Source organism: Rhinoraja longicauda, chromosome 16, assembly GCF_053455715.1.
Source record: "Rhinoraja longicauda isolate Sanriku21f chromosome 16, sRhiLon1.1, whole genome shotgun sequence".
NCBI lineage: Eukaryota > Metazoa > Chordata > Chondrichthyes > Rajiformes > Arhynchobatidae > Rhinoraja > Rhinoraja longicauda.
The window spans coordinates 26,063,486-26,081,675 of NC_135968.1; the positions used below are offsets into that span (position 1 = coordinate 26,063,486).

The 18,190-nt window shown below is 42.5% G+C and overlaps 1 protein-coding gene across 1 annotated transcript in view; it reads left to right on the plus strand.

The window, feature by feature from the left end:
- LOC144601380 (GDNF family receptor alpha-1-like) overlaps window positions 1-18,190 on the plus strand; it is a 177,529-nt gene that overhangs the window by 131,090 nt on the left and 28,249 nt on the right. Inside the window, exon 4 of the mRNA XM_078413450.1 lies at window positions 860-1,205. Within this exon, the coding sequence (XP_078269576.1) occupies window positions 860-1,205 (346 nt within the window). The remainder of the gene's footprint in view (window positions 1-859; window positions 1,206-18,190) is intronic.

Sequence of the window (18,190 nt, forward strand, 5' to 3'; positions counted from 1 at the left end):
TAACTAACTCAATTCGGCCCGCTCCCACCGTTCCCCATAGCTCCGAGATTTTTTTTTCCTTTTCAAGCATGCAGGAGTGGACAGATGCAATTGGGTCAGTAGCAACGACAAGCAAACTCTTAGGACTAAAGAATGTTTCATCACTGCAAGTATTTACAAAAAAATTCAGTGTGTCCCAGAACTCAGAGAACAGCACCTCATATTCCACTTGGGAAGCTTATCACGCAATGGTATGAACAATTAATTCCCCAATTTTAGGTGACCGCAAACAACCCCGTCCCCTCTCCTTTCTCCCCCATACTCCCCATTCTTCCCACCCTATCGCCTGTGCCCCACCTGGACATGCACCTATTTCTCCCCTCCCCCTCCACCTATATTATTTAATGAAGCTTCACAATTTGTGACTCTTCTATCCTTCTGCTTCATACCTTCTGCTTTAATCTCTGATCTTTGTTGCAATCATCTGCCTATCAACACCCCCCTGTCACTTGCCTGTGTCCACCTGTTACTCTTTGTCCTGTCTCTCCTCTTTCCCAGCTTTCTCCCCCCTCCCCTACAATCAGTCTGAAGAAGGGTCCTGACCCGAAACGTCACCTATTCATGTTCTCCAGAGATGCTGCCTGACCCACTGAGTTACTCCAGCACTTTGTGTCCCTCAGCATTAGGTGATTGGCTTTACGTTGAACAATCATCCAATGCAAAGGATTGCAAGCTGCCAACATCACAAATTACCTGCAACAATATTGAAAACAAATAACATCACTAGCTTTTGGAAAATGGCACATTGGCATCAAAAACAGGCAAAACATTTAGCAAAGTTGTGTACATGACAGCATTTTTTTTGTGTGTGTTGCATTAGGTGCAGAACCGATAGGTTCGAAGGGGAACAGCTGTTTGGATGCAGCCAAAGCTTGCAACTTAAACGACAACTGCAAAAAATTCAGATCGTTGTACATCTCGCCCTGCACATCCCGTGTCTCCGCATCAGAGATCTGCAATCGGAGGAAATGCCACAGAGCCCTCCGGCAATTCTTTGACCGCGTCCCTGCCAAATACACATACGGAATGCTGTACTGCTCCTGCAGGGATATGGCATGCACGGAGCGGAGACGGCAGACGATTGTGCCTATTTGTTCATACTACGACAAGGAGAAGCCAAATTGCCTGTCTTTGGCTGAAATGTGCAAGACAAATTACATCTGCAGGTAAGATACCAGTTGGCAGAGAAGTGATTAATGAGAGCACAAGAAGAACTTCATAGCTGCTGAACTTGCCCGGCTCTGGTTTCAGAATTTCCACTAGGGTATTGAGTAACTGGGGAAACCTGACAGCTAGAGCTAAATAATAGAAGCCTGTTTCTTGTTGCTAGTTCCAGTAGAATAGCTGATAACTGAAACAAATTATCTGGGGGTTTGTACCAGACGTAGAGGAATATGAACTGCAGTCTGTGGGAAAAGCTAAAAATTACAGTATATATATTCTACAAAGCTCGGCTTCTGTTGCAAAATTCTGCTTTACTCCACGGACTTTATTATAATTCTCAGTGTCCTCAATTATATATTGCATCAACACATGTGGAATAATCCTCCAGCAATTGCATTCCATGTCCCACTAAGGAATGAAGTTATAAACTATTTGTTGATAATTTGTTCCCGTTTGGGTTTTTTAACAACATACTGAGGTTTCTCATTTCATCTCTTTTCAGTGAGGAAAGAATTGATCTGATTGCAATGTGTTAGGAAGATCATAAATGTATTCTTTACAAATGCATTAGCGCTGCACATTGACTGAAGCACTTACTCACCCTTAGGCTGCAGAGTAGGTACTATTCTCTTCGCCAGTCCTGTCAAATGTGTAACTGCTAACATTCTTCAGTCCCTTCGTGCTTCTTAGTAATCTGAGTGAGGTTAGTATGCCAATACGCTTGCAATATGCTTCTGAGACCTGAACTATTTACAGCAAGCTTCTCAATGCATTGGAAAATATCACCAAGGAAGTGATCACAAAATCCTCCAAATTCACTGGAGGGTATGTGAATCAACAGGGTTGCGACTGATAGAGCTTATGCCTCACGGCAAATGTGATCCAGGTTCGATCCTGACCTTGGGTACATGGAGTTTGCATCTCTTGCCTCTTACCATGTGGGTTTCCTCTGGGTGTTCTGGGTTCACCCATATCCCAAAGACATGTGGGTTTGCAGGTGAAGTGGTCTCTGTACGTTGCCCCAACTATAGGGAGTGGACCCGAAAGTGGGATAACATGGAACTAGTATGAACAGGTGAGCTTTGGTCAGTAGATGGTGGAGCGAATGGCTTGTTTCCATGCTGTATTCTTCAATCAATCAAACATTGGCCTCCTCTTAGATCAAAGCACCCAGCAGTGCATTAGGCAGACCGATACTTCACCTGCCTGCTGACACACTCCAATGTGGAAGTGTTGTTTGAGCTCTCTTACGGGAAGAGATTATCAGGAAGATAAAGAAAAACATTTGAGGAAGTGTTCAACGTGTCCTTGAAGAAATGCAGTATCCAGACTGATGTGTGGGTATTACAGGCCCATGACTGCTTCAAATCGAGGCACATTCAAGATGAAGACCTGAGGAACACAGTGAAGCCCTGTCTAAGTTAAGGAAGGAGCGCACCACCTCATAAATTACTCACCCATCTGCCCTGTCAGTCTTCACATACACCATCTGCGGAAGAGTCTACAGTTACTACCTTGGCTTCGGTGTCCACCTGTGAACTTATAAAACTGGGTTAGAACTAAGACATCCAGAAGGACTGCTTAAGAAACCCACATGGTCACAAGGAGAACATGCTATAAAGTGTTGCACTGTTAACAAGCAATTTCCGCTACTGCCAAACACATGCTTAGTAGTGTCGGATGGTGATGCAGATGCTGGTTTAAACCGAAGATAGGCATAATAGTACAGAGGTAAGTAGTACTAAGGTAGTAGCTGCTGCAGGTTCATCACAGAGCCCCCCATTGATTCAGTATGCCAATAACTGACTATTTCGAAGCACACCCTTTGAACTTTGGAAGGTGTTTGAACAATCTGCAGTGAGACCTAACTCTTCACAACCAGATCTTCCATTGTTGGAAACATGTCCTTTTATACAGACATAATGCAATAAAATAATATGAAGAAATCCTGGTTGAATTGTGACTGTTCATTGAAAGTTTGGGTGGTCATGCTGGCAAGGGAAGAAGCATTGCATGCAGTGTTGGTGATTTCACTGAGTGCATACTTGAATGGGAAGAATATTAAAGATGCTCAGGTAAATCACAGGTGGATGAGCCTGTACCAATTTTCTTATGGATTCTATTTTACCTGGATATGATCACTTGCATGATCTAATTTGTGTTAAATTGCCTCAATATGTGTTGCACATTAAAAGAACACTAATAAATCCAATTTCTAGGCAATAAATGAGTTTGCTTATCAGTTGGGGACTTCAAGCTTGGAGAGGGTCAAATTCAATACCAACAGTGGTGCAAGATGCCCAACAGAAAGTTGGCCTGGCATATTTCTTTTCAATATCAATGGTTCATCAGAGTCTACTTTACTTCTTGTCTGGAACAGATTGAATTCCTAATTCATTCAGGCCAGGGAGTTGGATATGCTGCAATTTTCCAATTATTGTTTTAAATGAAGGAGAGCAAAATGACAGGTAAAGGTGGTTAGCCCTGGTGTCCCACAACTCCAGAGATTTGGGGTTGACGCAGATTTTGGATGCTGCATGTGTGGCGTTTGAATGCTCTCCCTGTGGTTGTGCCCTCCTGCTCCCCCTCTGTGATTTCTCCTGCCTCCCCCTCTGTGATTTCTCCTGCCCTCCTGCTTTCTTACACAACTTTCCTCTCACGTATCTAAGATATGTGGGTTGGTGGTTACTTGGTAGTTAATCTGTGGAACTCATTGCCACAGAGGGCTGTGGAGGCCAGGTCAATGGATATTTCTAATACAGGGATAGACAAATTCTTGATCAGAACGGGTGTCAAGGGTTATGAGGAGAAGGCAGGAAAATGGGGTTAGGTGGCAGAGATCAGCCATGATTGAATGGCGGAGTAGACTCGATGGGCCGAATGGCCTAATTCTACTCCTATAACTTGTGAATGTGGAAGGTGAATTGGGGGGCGGGAGCTGTGTGGGATGCAAGAGGGGAAATGGGATCAGTATAGATGGGTGTTTGATGGCTGAGCATTGTGGTGGGTCGTATGACTTGTTTCCATGCTGTAAGGCTCTATTAAGACTCGATAATCTGCTGTCATGAGTGTTGCTTATTTTGTGTTATTTATAAAGGAACATTTACATTATGGAGAGACAGGTGTGCAATTCCAAATGAAGGAAGTTTCAGCATAATTTATTCAGGTTGTGGGTAATTATTTTACTGTTGAGGTTTACTTTTCTGGCATTATTACAAAAGAAATTAACTGAGGCTGGTTCAGCTAATTAGCACATTGTATACAATCGTTTTTTTTAAACAATGGGATGCACCCAGATTCAGCACTAATTTGTACCCATAATGTACATTATGCTCAGTGAAGGTGACATTGATGGATTCCTCAGCAAAGTCAGTACAATGGTCTTATCTATGTGTGTAGAAGGAAGTGCAGTATAGATTGGTCTCAAGAACAGATGTCATGGGAATTGAAATCATTACAACAGAGCAAATGGTTATGTTCTTTAGAGATTGGAACAGTGTGGAGGCTCTGCATTTTTTGAATTATGGCACATTTCTAATGTCTCGATGTGAGAGTGCTTGTTGCTGCTTGGTGCACACTTGGTGGGGTAAATCTAATATTTCGAGGTTTGCTGTTCTTCTAATAGTGAACATAGAGTCCAGCTTTTTTAATTGAAGAAGAAGTGCTGAAGCAAGAATTTAAATTTTCTGACTTTTGGTGGGACACACAAGTGAGGCCTTGGCGTTATGGGACATGGAACAGTACAGCACAGGAACAGGCTCTTGAGCCCACAATGTCTGTGCCGAACATGACACTGTGAAACTAATCTCCTCTGCCAGCACATGATCCATATTCCTCCATTCCCAACATATCCATGTGTCTATCCAAAAGCCTTTTAATTGCTGCAATTATATCTGCCCACAAGAGCACCCATTTGTATGGTGGAATGTATCTTCTTGCACCCATATTCTCACTCTTATTGTTATTACAGGCGTAGACTCTGCTTGCAAAGTCCTGCATAGAAAAATAGTGAACATCCAACTAAATATAAAACGCTAACCACAAATTAGCACCTTAATGACTCTTCAAACATGCCCAACAGCAACAACATTAAGGTAAAAATTGAGGCCAAGTCACATAAGGAAATACTGGGGAAGATGACAACAAGTGTACATGCTTTGAACCACAAAGCTGACATTTCACTGTCCCTATTGCAGTACTACATTACCAGGACAGGAATTTCACCCACTTCATTTTCCAACCATAATTTTAGCATGATACTCATTTAGTATTCTTGGATTTGCAGAAGACATTTGATAAGATTACCGTGGAAAATAAAAGCTCGTGTTGTATGAGGTAACATATTGGAGTGGGTAGAAAATTGGCTGGCTAACAAGCAACAAATAATAGGCATAAATAGGTCTCTTTTTTTCTGGTTGGCAAGATGTTTTGTGCATTGTCAACAGGGATCAGTGCTGACGTCACAATTTTTTGATATTTATGAGGATGTTGCCAGTGCTTCAGCAGCATAATCAAGGTCAAGTCCGAGTCTCACCCTCACCCTGTGCTCCCTCTTCTCCCCTCTCCCATCAAGCATGAGGTGCAGAAGTGTGAAAATGCGCACCTCCAGATTCAGGGACAGTTTCTTTCCAGCTGTTATCAGGCAACTGAACCATTCTATCACGAACTAGAGAGTGGTCCAGAGCTACCATCTACTTCATTGGAGACCCCCAGACTATCTTTATTCAGACTTTACTGGACTTTACCTTGCACTAGATGTTATTCCCTTTATCCCGTATCTGTATACTGTGGACAGCTTGATTGTAATCATGTATAGTATTTCTGCTGGCAGGCGCTAGCACGCAACAAAAACGCTTTTCACTGTATCTCGGTACACGTGACAATAAGCTAAATTAAACTAAACTAGATTTGAAGGGTTGAGCTACAGGTTTTGGGGAGATTAAGACTTTATTCCTCGATGTGCAGGAGGGTGAGTGGTGATTTTATAGGTGGATAACATCATGAGGGAAATAGATAGAGTAGACCCTTTTAGAGTAGGGAAATCCAGAGGATATGGGAGTAAGGTGTGAGGTAAATGATTGAATAGGAACCTGGGGGACAACTTTTTCACATAGAGGGTGGTGGGGATGTGGAACAAACTGACAGAGGAGGTAGTTGAGGCAGGTTTGGATCAGAGCTATGTTTGTTAAATTTGCCCGTTCCATAAACATAGGTAGGAAAGTCTATTGAGATTTCTATAAAGGGAATATTGATAGGTTGAGTGATTGATCATAAATCTGATAAACTGAGTATAATGTGGTATTATTTGAAGTCTGAAGAAGGTCCTGACCCAAAACATCATCTTCCCATTCCCAGGTGTTGCCTGGCACAGTGAGTTCCACCAGCACTTTGTGTTTTGCTCAAATTTCCAGCATTTGCAGGTTCTGGTGATCATTTTCTGGTGGTCCATTTTGGCAGCAAAAATAAACTGAAGGATATTAACTAAATGGTACTGGATTGGGAATTAGGTGTTACAAAAGGTAATACAGAAAAACACATAATGTGGCACCTTTGCAACCCTGGTGGTGACAAACAGGCAGATTTTCTAGACTACTGGATATTAAATATATTAATACCTCAACACTTTTTAAAAGATATAACACTATTATAATGAATTTTGAAGCAGGTAGAATTAAAGAGAGCATGAGAATTGGGGCCCCAGAGAATTGAAAGGGAATGTAAGAGCTGGGGCAGCACTGTGGCGTAGCGATAGAATTGCTGCCTTGTAGCGCCAGAGACAAAGGTTCGATCCTGATTACGGGTGTTGTCTGTACAGAGTTTATACATTCTCCCCATGACCCGAGTGGGTTTTCCCTGGTGCTCCAGTTTCCTCCCACACTCCAAAGACGTGCAGGTTTGTAAGTTAGTTGGCTTGGTATAATTGTAAATTGTCCCTAGTGTGTATAGGATAGTGTTAGTGTGTGGGGATCGCTGGCCGGCGTGGACATGGTGGGCCGAAGTGCCTGTTTCTGCACTGTATCTTTAAACTAAACTGGGGTCCACTGAGTGGAAGGGGAAAACAGAAACAGTGGTATGAACATCTACTTCTCCAACTTTAGATAGTTCCTCTGTCCCTCTCTTCCCCTCCTCCTTCCCAGATCTCCCTCTATTTTCCTGTCTCCACCTATATCCTTCCTTTGTCCCGCCCCCCTGACATCAGTCTGAAGAAGGGATTTATTCACAAAATGCTGGAGTAACTCAGCAGGTCAGGCAGCATCTCAGGAGAGAAGGAATGGGTGACGTTTCGGGTCGAGACCCTTCTTGAAGAAGGGTCTCGACCCGAAACGTCACCCATTCCTTCTCTCCCGAGATGCTGCCTGACCTGCTGAGTTACTCCAGCATTTTGTGAATAAATACCTTCGATTTGTACCAGCATCTGCAGTTATTTTCTTATACAGAAACCAAGGGGTTGGTGAGTAGAAAGGGAACTGAGCAATCCCACTAGCGAGTCAGTTACCATAGGCGTTTCCGAGTAGTCAGACAGTGGAATATCAGAGTTCTACTGAATATAGGTTCTGCACTTAATTGGTAAAGCTAAAAGAATGTCATCATTTATTGCTAGAGGAATTGAATACAGCAATTGAGAGATTATGCTTCAATTATATCAGGCATTGGTGAGAACACACCTTTTCAATATTGGATCTTCTCATTCAACAAAGGATGTTAATGTGTTGAAAGCAGTTCAGAGAAGGTTTATTTTATGTGAGTGAAATGTTGTCTTATGAAGAAAGGTTGTACAAGCTACGCTGCCTGAGAGATGATTGAAATGTATAATATCCTGATAGGCCTTGTCAGGATCGATGTAAAGCTTCCTCTCGGGGGAGAATCTTGAACAAATGATCACTGTTTAAAAATAAGAGGTCACACATTTAATACTGAAATTAGGCTTTTTTTCTCTCTCTCTGAAGTTCAAGTGCCTTTGAAACCCTCTTGTGGAAATAGAGCCTATGATATTCTTTTCAAGATGCTCTTTGTGGACTACAGCTCTGCCTTTAATACAATCCTTCCCCATAAACTGGTGGACAAACTGGGGGACTTGGGACTTCCACACTCCACCTGCATGTGGATAAATAGCTTCCTGTCAGCTCGCAGCCAGAGAGTCAGAGTGGGCCATCACACATCCACGGCCCTCAGCCTCAGTACCGGCTCTCCACAGGGCTGCGTGCTGAGCCCCCTGCTCTACACCATCTATACACATGACTGCACCCCCGCCCACCACAGCAACACCATTGTCAAATTTGCGGATGACACTACGGTGGTGGGACTCATCACCGGGGGGGACGAGTACGCCTACCGGGATGAGGCGGAGCAGCTGACAGTGTGGTGTGGAGAAAATAACCTGCTCCTCAACACCTTAAAGACAAAGGAAATAATAATAGACTTCAGAAAGAATAAAACGGACATGGTACCATTAACTATCAGAGGGGACTGTGTGGAGAGGGTGGCGGATTTCCGCTTCCTGGGAATCCATATTGAGGAGGACCTGACGTGGAGCGTGAACACCTCTGCGCTGCTGAAAAAGGTCCAGCAGAGACTGCACTTCCTGAGGGTGCTCAGGAAGAATAACATCACTCAGAGACTGCTGTTGTCCTTTTATCGGTGCTACATTGAGAGCATCCTAACATACTGTGTATGCGTATGGTACACCAGCTGCACAGCGGCTCAGAGGAAAGCGCTCCAGAGGGCCATTGACAACGCCCAGAGGATTGTCGGCTGCCCTCTACTTACCTTGGAGGACTTACACAGTTCCCGCTGCATCAAAAAATCCCAGAGTATTATAAAGGACATTTCCCACCCCGGACACTCCCTGTTTGAACTGTTACCGTCAGGCAGACGGTACAGATCTACAAGGACAAGGACAAACAGACTTAAAAATAGTTTTTACCCCACTGCTATAAAGGCACTAAATGTAGCCGCCAAGGAACGCAGGGGCGATACATAATAAGAGACTGTGAAATCGACAGAAGGATGTAGGGTTGGGTGTTTATGCGTGCTATTTTCATGATATTTATTTTAGTTGTTTATCTTTTTTAAAATATTTTACCTTGTATGTATCGTTAGCTTTTAGAAATGTTTGAATGGTGCACTGACTGGCTGACATTTTACAATTTCGTTGTACATGGCTCATGTTACAATGACAATAAAGGAACTATTCTATTCTAAGTTGATAGATTCTTGATAAGCAATAGCCACAAAAAAAATCATGCAGTTGTAATGAGATCAATCAGGATTGTTTTACATCAGAGAGGAGGTTTGAGGGTCCAAATTTGCCTGCTCCTAATCCATACTTCTGTATTTAAAAGCTACTTCTGAGCACCCAGCCGCATCTGCCTATCATATGGTGCATGTCTGAGGGGAGGGATAGAAATAGCTGTTGCCAACCTCCAGAGCATTATCTATCGCCATAATTCATCACATTTCCTTTGGAGGCATTTACATTCTCCAGCATGTACCAAAGCACAAAGGACAGCTTGCATTCTGGACTCTCTCTGGCAGTGGAGTTTCAGCAGAGCAATTCCCCACTTGGTTTAGTCTTTAGATTAATCTACCCTTTAATCCACCCTCTTCCACAGTAAGGTGATGCTGGGGGTTCAGTGCAACTCCGGTGGAAAGTCTATCCCTGGACTTCTTCCAGGCGTGGCCTGGAATGTGGCAACTTCAACAGCTTGACCGCGGGAGAAGACGGCAGGGGAAGAGAAAAGACATTCTGGCCATCACAGTGACGAGGTGACTGGAGGAGACTCACTGTGATGGATGTTTCAATAGGCAATAGGTGCAGGAGTAGGCCATTCGGCCCTTCGAGCCAGCACCGCCAATCAATGTGATCATGGCTCATCATTGTCAATCAGTACCCCGTTCCTGCCTTCTCCCCATACCCCCTGACTCCGCTATCCTTAAGAGCTCTATCTAGCTCTCTCTTGAATGCATTCAGAGAATTGGCCTCCACTGCCTTCTGAGGCAGAGAATTCCACAGATTCACAACTCTCTGACTGAAAAAGTTTTTCCTCATCTCCGTCTTAAATGGCCTACCCCTTATTCTTAAACTGTGGCCCCTTGTTCTGGACTCCCCCAACATTGGGAACATGTTTCCTGCCTCTAACATGTCCAACTCCTTAATAATCTTATACGTTTCGATAAGATTATTTTCTTTTCGATAAGATTTCTTTTTTTTGTGTTTTGTGTTGGTTTGTGATTGTGTGTGTAATTGCTTATTTTTATTGCTCTTATTGTTGGACTGTGGGTGACGAAATCTCGTCCAAAAGACTTGTTTTTTGGATGACAATAAAGGTTATTCTGATTCTGATTCTGAAGAGGCACTGAATGTTAATATAGGCTCATTAATGGGAAAGCTAAAGATTTTTTAAAAAGTGGCAAATTAAAGGTTGTGGATCTTAAAATTCAAAGTTCAAACTTTTGTTCAAGATACAATCAAATGCTCTGTGCCATTGCTCACAATGAGATCAATAATACAGTGAATGATGATGATGATAAGGACGCTGCAGCAGTTCAAGATTTTATTATGAAAAAAATCATCTGTTTATCTTTTAATTCTTCAGATCTATGAGGTGCGGTGCCCAAAGCTAGGCTGATGCTCGAGGCAAGGACCTGGAATTTCTTTCATGCACCCATTTTTTTAATGCTGTATACAGTGGAATTTGGCTACGAAACCAATAATGTGATCGTGCTCACAGTATATAGGATATCAAATTTATACTAATTTCGCCTGCATATGATGTGTTCACTCACGGGACTTAGGAAATTATATCAAAAGGCCTGCAAAGCATGTTTAAAACTATTTGTACAAAATTAATGTCAATGGCATAGGTCAATCATATATTGATAAGATGGCTGAAGCCAACTTCAGCACTACTTAAAGGGACTAGCTTTATTTAGTCAGTGATTGTTGAACCCAACACGGATCTTCCTTCAGGTAGATTCCATTTACTTGTCCCTCAATGCTATATCATTGCTTCACAATTCCTCCTGCAGGTCCTCACCCTAACTGTGTCTCCAAATCCTCCTCACCCAGAGGATTGCATCCTAAGTCCCAATGCTGCAACTCAGCCCAAGCTGAGAGAGCTCAATACATACCTTGTGCTATTAATGCCTCAGATCAATCCACAAAGTGGCACAGTGGCCCAACAGAAGAGTTCCTGCCTTACAGCTCCAGAGACCCGGATTCGATCCTGACTATGGGTGCTGTCTGTATGGAGTTTGCATATTCTCCTTGTGACTGCGAGGGTTTTCTCTGGGTGTTCCGGTATCCTCCCACATTCCAGAGGGCAGGTTTGTAGGTTAATTGGCTTCTGTAAATTGTCCCTAGAATGTAGGATAGAACTAGTGTATGTGGTGATTGTTGGGCGGTGCAGACTCGGTGAGCCAAAAGGCCTGTTTCTATGCTGTTTCGTTCAATTAAACTAAACAAACTCTTGGAACCACTGATAAAGTTGGCTACCTAGCCTTGCCTAGCAGAGGTTGATGGGATGCTTGACTAAAGAAAATGTGGCTAAAAAATGTCTGTACTGCAGAAGTCAAGCCCAGACAGCCAATTTGTTTGCAGAGATACTTAACTATTGTGTACGTGGTTAATTGCATAGAAGTTGTTAATGGCGAAAACTGCCTTCATGTCTGGTAACACTAATGTGATAACTGACTCTATTGTGTACATGGTTGGATGTACGAATGTAACAATGAAAGTATTTATTCACAAAATGCTGGAGTAACTCAGCAGGTCAGGCAGCATCTCACGAGAGGAATGGGTGACGTTTCGGGTCGAGAACCTGCTTCAGACTGACCTCAATTGCCTTCATGTCTGGTTACACCAATGTGATAATTGCCTCTATTATGTACCTTGAACACTCGAACTTGTGCTGAAAGAAAGCTTAGTTCAGATAGCTAACTTGGAGCAGGTCTATTCCATATATGGTAAAGCCATCTGTTTGTGGATTCTGCATGTCACCTCCATAATAAAAAGAAGCTGTATCCTGCTAATTGCTGAAGTGGGTGCTCAGATCTGTCAGCAGCGTGCTTGTTGCTGGCTCTGCCACTTCCCACCTGGGCGTTAGGGGGTAAAGCTTTTCGTGTTTTAAATCGATTAGCGTGGTTGTCTATTTGTTACAATGTTTTTTTTTTAATATCAAAAAATACTTTATTCAAGTAATAAATATTTACAAAACATCTTCTTTTCAACAACCCCATCCGACATTTGCGGAGGTTACACGTTCGATACAGGTATTCATTTCCAAATTTACACAGAAATTTACACAGAATCCCTTATTTGGAGGGGCGTCTCCACCACACCCTGCCCCCCATGTCCAGCAGCGGAAGGACCCTAGACTGTGGTCCTCCCCCACAGAGCCTTGGCGTTGGCTGCACCAAGCTTCAGTGCGTCCCTCAGCACGTACTCTTGCAGTCTGCAGCGGGCCAGTCGGCAACATTCCTTTACGGAAGCTCGCTCCGCTGGGAGGTCAGCAAAACTTGGGCAGGCCAAAGAGCGTCTTTCACCGAGTTGATGACCTTCCAGCAGCACGCGATGTCAGTCTCTGACATCTGACATAAAGGTCAAGAACTTTAACACCACCCCTAATTAAACACACCTACTGAAGGTCTGGCGTTTCATTCCCAGCCCTTATTTCTTCTCCTGCCCTCTCTCATTGGTACAGCCCTCTGCGCATCCAAAATCCACAGTCTTCCTGTTGTGCAATGCTGTCTCTGTGATGACTAAGTTTGTGGTTAGTGTGCAAATTTAGACCTAGACTTTTATTTTCATAATAAATAAAGACTTCTAGCAGAATTATAAGTAATATCTTCGGAAAAAATTGTATTGGCATTCTTTCTACCAAGGAGACTAACAGATGGTCACGGCTTTTATTGGTCTGAATGCTGCCACTAGTTTATAATGGAATTTCTTTGCCCTGAGCTTCTCTGTACATCTAATTGTGTAAACATGTCTGGGACTTTCATACCCTTTGCCATAACGCAGCTGAATAATAAACCGTATTCCCATCTGTAGATAGCAATTTAATTTTAAAGCAAGCATGGATTAATATCTCTGGATAGTTGAATTGCAACATTTATATCCCTGGTGATAAATAATAAATTTGGCCTCATAATTTTCTGTGACAAGTCTGGTACATATGATAAGCAATTCTGGATTTTGTCGGGTTTCACTCCACAGCTCCCCAGTAGGCACGTAGACTAGAATTTAATATTTAAAAAGTGCAAAAAATACATTGGAAACACTCCATTGATCTCACCCTTAGTTTTCATTCTTGGTAAATCTGCCAGCTGAGGCTTAGAGTTTGGGAAGTGGATCAGACCTCTCAGCCCTCTGTGATGGATATTCACGATCTAGGCCCAAAAAGGCTTATTGTTGACCTCAGTGTTCTAGCACAGCAGGCGAACCTGATCTAAGGTCAAAAGGCTATTGTTAATTAAGATAAGCTTCTGACCAGCACAGTCTCCCCATCTTGACATAATCAAAAGACACAATACCCAGTCCACAATTTCTTTAAGTTTATGACCTTCCTTTTCCAAAAACTGATTTAAAAAAAAAAGAACCATAGATTAGTAACGTTATCAAGATTGTGATGAGGTTCACATTGAGGCCGGAAGTCTGAAGGGTCTCAACCCGAAACATCACCTACACATTTTCTCCAGAGAAGCTGTCTGACCTGTTGTGTTACTCCAGCATTTTGTGTCTCTCTTCAACCTAAGTCAACTTTTCTGTGTGTCCCAAGGCCATTTGAACCAACAACTCGGGGCTATGTCTGAGCAGGTGGAAAGGTGTTTTTAAACCTCTGGAGACTTTTGAGAAAATACATGAGAATATGGTACATAACTGCAGAGCTATCTGCATTTACTTTAATCTGCCTTTCTTGGCACATTGTTACCTCCAATGTGAAATGCCACCAGCAAAATAATTGTTTTATTGCTTTTGAAAAAGAATCAGACACTGCACTTGCTGCTAGCTGGAAATGTAATTTGGATAAATGAAAGAGTACGTATTAGTTGGTTCAACATGTCGTAATTTGAATCTACGCCATTGAACCATGTCAGATGCCATCTCACCCCCAAACCAAGCATGCAGATGAAAAAATAAATGCAAGTTAAAAAGGAAGAGAGAGATTAACAGAATATTTCTTAAAATGTTCTTTTTCCAAATAGAAAAATATACCCTATGAGCCTGAATGTAATATTTATATTATCCTTGAAATTACAACAGATTTGCATATTGATTGTATAAAATCCTCTGGGCTATTTTTCTATGTAAACACACTTCCTCAACAGGAGATTTTTTACTCCAGTTTGGCGTCAAAAACTTCTGTACTATGAAGTTAAAATGTTTGTAGAATTTGACATCTGTCAGCATCTTCGTGACACGAATGCGTATTTTGACATTGTTACGTTTTAGTCCTGTTGGCTGATTCCATTGTGACTTGTAATGCTCCCTTTAAACAAAGAGCAATGGCAGTGTCAAAGCTAATGCAAGTCACAACAAACTACAAGTAAAAACATTTCACTGAATGAATTAAAATCTTCGGCAATTGTAGGAGAAATTGCAGTTATCGCCATTTATGCCGTAAATTATTGCTATTTCACAAAATCAGTCTCCTGCTTGAAGGAATTCCCTTGAGATCAAGGAGATTCAAGGAACAGAAGTGTTGAAGAGGCTTTTAGATAAGCAAATGGATGTGCAGGGAATGGAGGGATATGGATCCTAACTCCTGCGCTATCCCACCGGGCTCCTCCTGCCCATTATCATTCACCCCTCCTCAGACCACCTATCATCCAACAGCTCCTGTCTCATCTGAAGAAGGGTCTTGATCCGTCACCCATTCCTTCTCTTCTGATATGCTGCCTGTCCCTCTAAATTACTCCAGCATTTTATGTCTATCTTTGGTGTAAACCAGCATCTGCAGCCCCTTCCTACTCATCCCTCCCCCCTGTCCTCTTTATACCGGCTACCTTCTCTCTCCACATTCAGTCCTTATCCAGGGTTTAGACTGGCAGATGTTGCTCGACCTGCTGCGTTCATCCACCTGCCTGCTTTTGGAAATATATTCAAAAAGTTGAAAAATATATAATTGCGCAACGTAATTATAATTCTATGAGTGTCTCTTGTTAAAATGATATGGCAGCTCTGTGCAGAGAACAAAAAAGAGCGTTTCAAATATAAATATAAAGATTCCTTGAATCAATTAGTGTGAAAGCAATTCAATGTGTGCTCAAACCTACAGATGAGGCCAAAGTTGTACATCACCTCCTTCTCAGATTTTAATGAAGTAATTTACCACACAAGATTTAAAATGCACGGAGTGCTGTTTCTCATTTTGAAATGTACCAAATGTAAGCCTGGTAATTAGAGCACTTGTTTTCCTTTACATGTAAATACCGTATTAAATCTGTTTTGAGCTCACTTTCATTCAATTGGACCCATGGCCTGCCCACTGGGAAATTGGATTAGGCAGTTCCAAGTGCTTATTATTCATACACATCTGACATTCTCAACATCTGCAATGCACATCTCTGCCTTAATGGCAGAAATTGACCAATATTAAGCAACATATTTCCTTTTAATTCCCAGTAAAACAAAATGTAAAACCTGCAGTAAGATAGCCACAAGGCTTGAATTAACGTGTGTAGACTGGAATAGCAATACCACACCATGTTCCTCCCTGTGTTTCCAATATTAGTTGCATCGTTTAAAGCTCATTGCAGACTCTTCACATCATCCACAGCACATATCCCTGCCTGACCAATATGTCTTACAGTGGAGTTGGTCCATTTACGGCGTGGAACTCCGTCTATCAGTATATAGAATATGGAATATAGAACAGTACAGCACAAAACAGGCCCTTCGGCCCATGATGTCTGTGCCGAATATGATGTCAAGACCATCAGTTAACCACCTGCACATACCTCATATCCCTCCATTCCATGTATCTCCATATGACTATCCAAAAGTCGTTTAAACACCACTAACATATCTGCCACATCCGCCACCCTGTTAACATGTTCCAGGCACTCACTACCCTCTGTGTGAAAAAAAACAGTTAACCAACACATCTCCTTTAAACTTTGCCCCTCTCACCATAAAACTTTGCCCTCTTGTATTTGATTTTTCTTTCCTGGAGAAAAGAATATGACTGTGTCTCGACGACTGACAGTAAAATTTGCCCAGAGTTCTCATGAATCCCGCTTACACCTCTTCTGGACCCCTTCCTTTGTTTCTTCACCCCAGATATTGCCTGACTTGCTGAGCATCCCCATCCTTTGCTCCAACATCTCTTTTGTCCATTCATCTCTCTTGCCTTCCACTCTATCACAAACGTTCCAATATGTTTCTCTCTCTTCTTTATCCCTGTTTCCTAATCTGCTTGGACATATGCTGTTGTTCTGCTGAGTACATTCCGTTGCATTTTAACTTTTCACTGCCATTCAGTTCACAAGTAAATCCAAAGCAATTATTGTATCATCATCTCGCTCACATGGTTAAGCATCTTCTAGTGTACACTTGAATCTGCATGGCATATTTAGGGAGGCACAGTGGCACAGCGGTAGAGTTGCTGCCTTACAGCGTCAGACAGCCGAGTTCGAACCTGACGACAGGTGCTGTCTTTATGGACTTAGTACATTCTCCCTGTGACCGCGTGGGTTTTCTCCGGGTACTCCGGTTTCCTCCAACATTCTAAAGGCGTGCAGATTTGTAGGTTAATTGACTGTAAATTGTTCCTAGTGTGTTGGATAGAACTAGTGCAGGGGATATCATCATTTGTCGTGGTCTCAGTAGACAGAAGAGCCTGTTTCCATGCTTTACTTCTAAACTAAAGAATCTGCAAACGGCATTCATGAAGAAATTGGAAGATGTCAATGTGGAATAGTAATAGTGATCGTTAATGAAGGAGATTTTTGTGCGTGTCAGTAATGAAGAGTGAGCAGGTGACTGGAAGTGCTGCTCCGTGAGACTTTTATCCATAACCTTAGGCCTTTGCTACCCTACAATCCATCTGCATAGTCCATCACCTATCACCGTGCCAGCTTACCAAATTCTTCCTCACGGGCTGATGATTTTATTTTGTTGTTCTGCCAAATCCCAATGCAGTCCTTGCTGAATTAGTATGTGGTTCCGTGTGCACAAAGCAACAAGGATGAAGCAACTCCTAGCTGGGCATATTACAGAGAGCCCTCAGACTTACTCAGCCGTTTAAACCTTTGTTGCAATTGTGCGATAGCGTGATCAATGATCCTCCTTGTTGTCCCGTGGCTCTGGTTATACTCGAGATGTTCAGGCAGGGTCAAGTTGCTGGAGGAATATCATCAGTCTCTGACCGGTGTCCCGAAGCAACCGTTGTATTAATTTCCAGGGATTCAAACAATTAGTTTTTGATTAATTGATTCAAACATTTAGTTTTTGTCAGGGAACCAGAAGAGACCTGGTGCCGCGGAACTTGCAATTGTATTATAATCTTTTGACAAAATCTCCAGGTTCATTTTCTGATATGAAGATGATTACGAGAGTGATGTTTCAATTGGGAACAACACCAGGCAGTGCTGGAATTTCAAAAGAAAAGTCAACAATGGTGATTGTTAGTTTTGCAGTGATGGTGATGTAACTATGCACCACAGATCAAAAAATGCCAGAAAGAGCTTGAAGAGGGGGAAAAAAGAGGCTGGTAATAAGTTTGACAGTCTCATCAAAGTTTGTCCACCTGAAAGCAGACCATGTTGTGGCAGGCTGCCTATATCAGTGGCGGACTGCTTGAGAACTGCAGCTCTCTGGTGCATCCAGTTGGGTGGCTCAAGCTTTTCAAGGCCTTCCCTGGACTGCCCCATTCCCCTCTGGTCTTGTAACAGGCAGGATTGCAGTGGATCCTAGTTACAGGTGCTGAAGATGGTGATCTTCTCAAACCAGATGTCCCACAACAGAACTCATGTAAACCTGTTA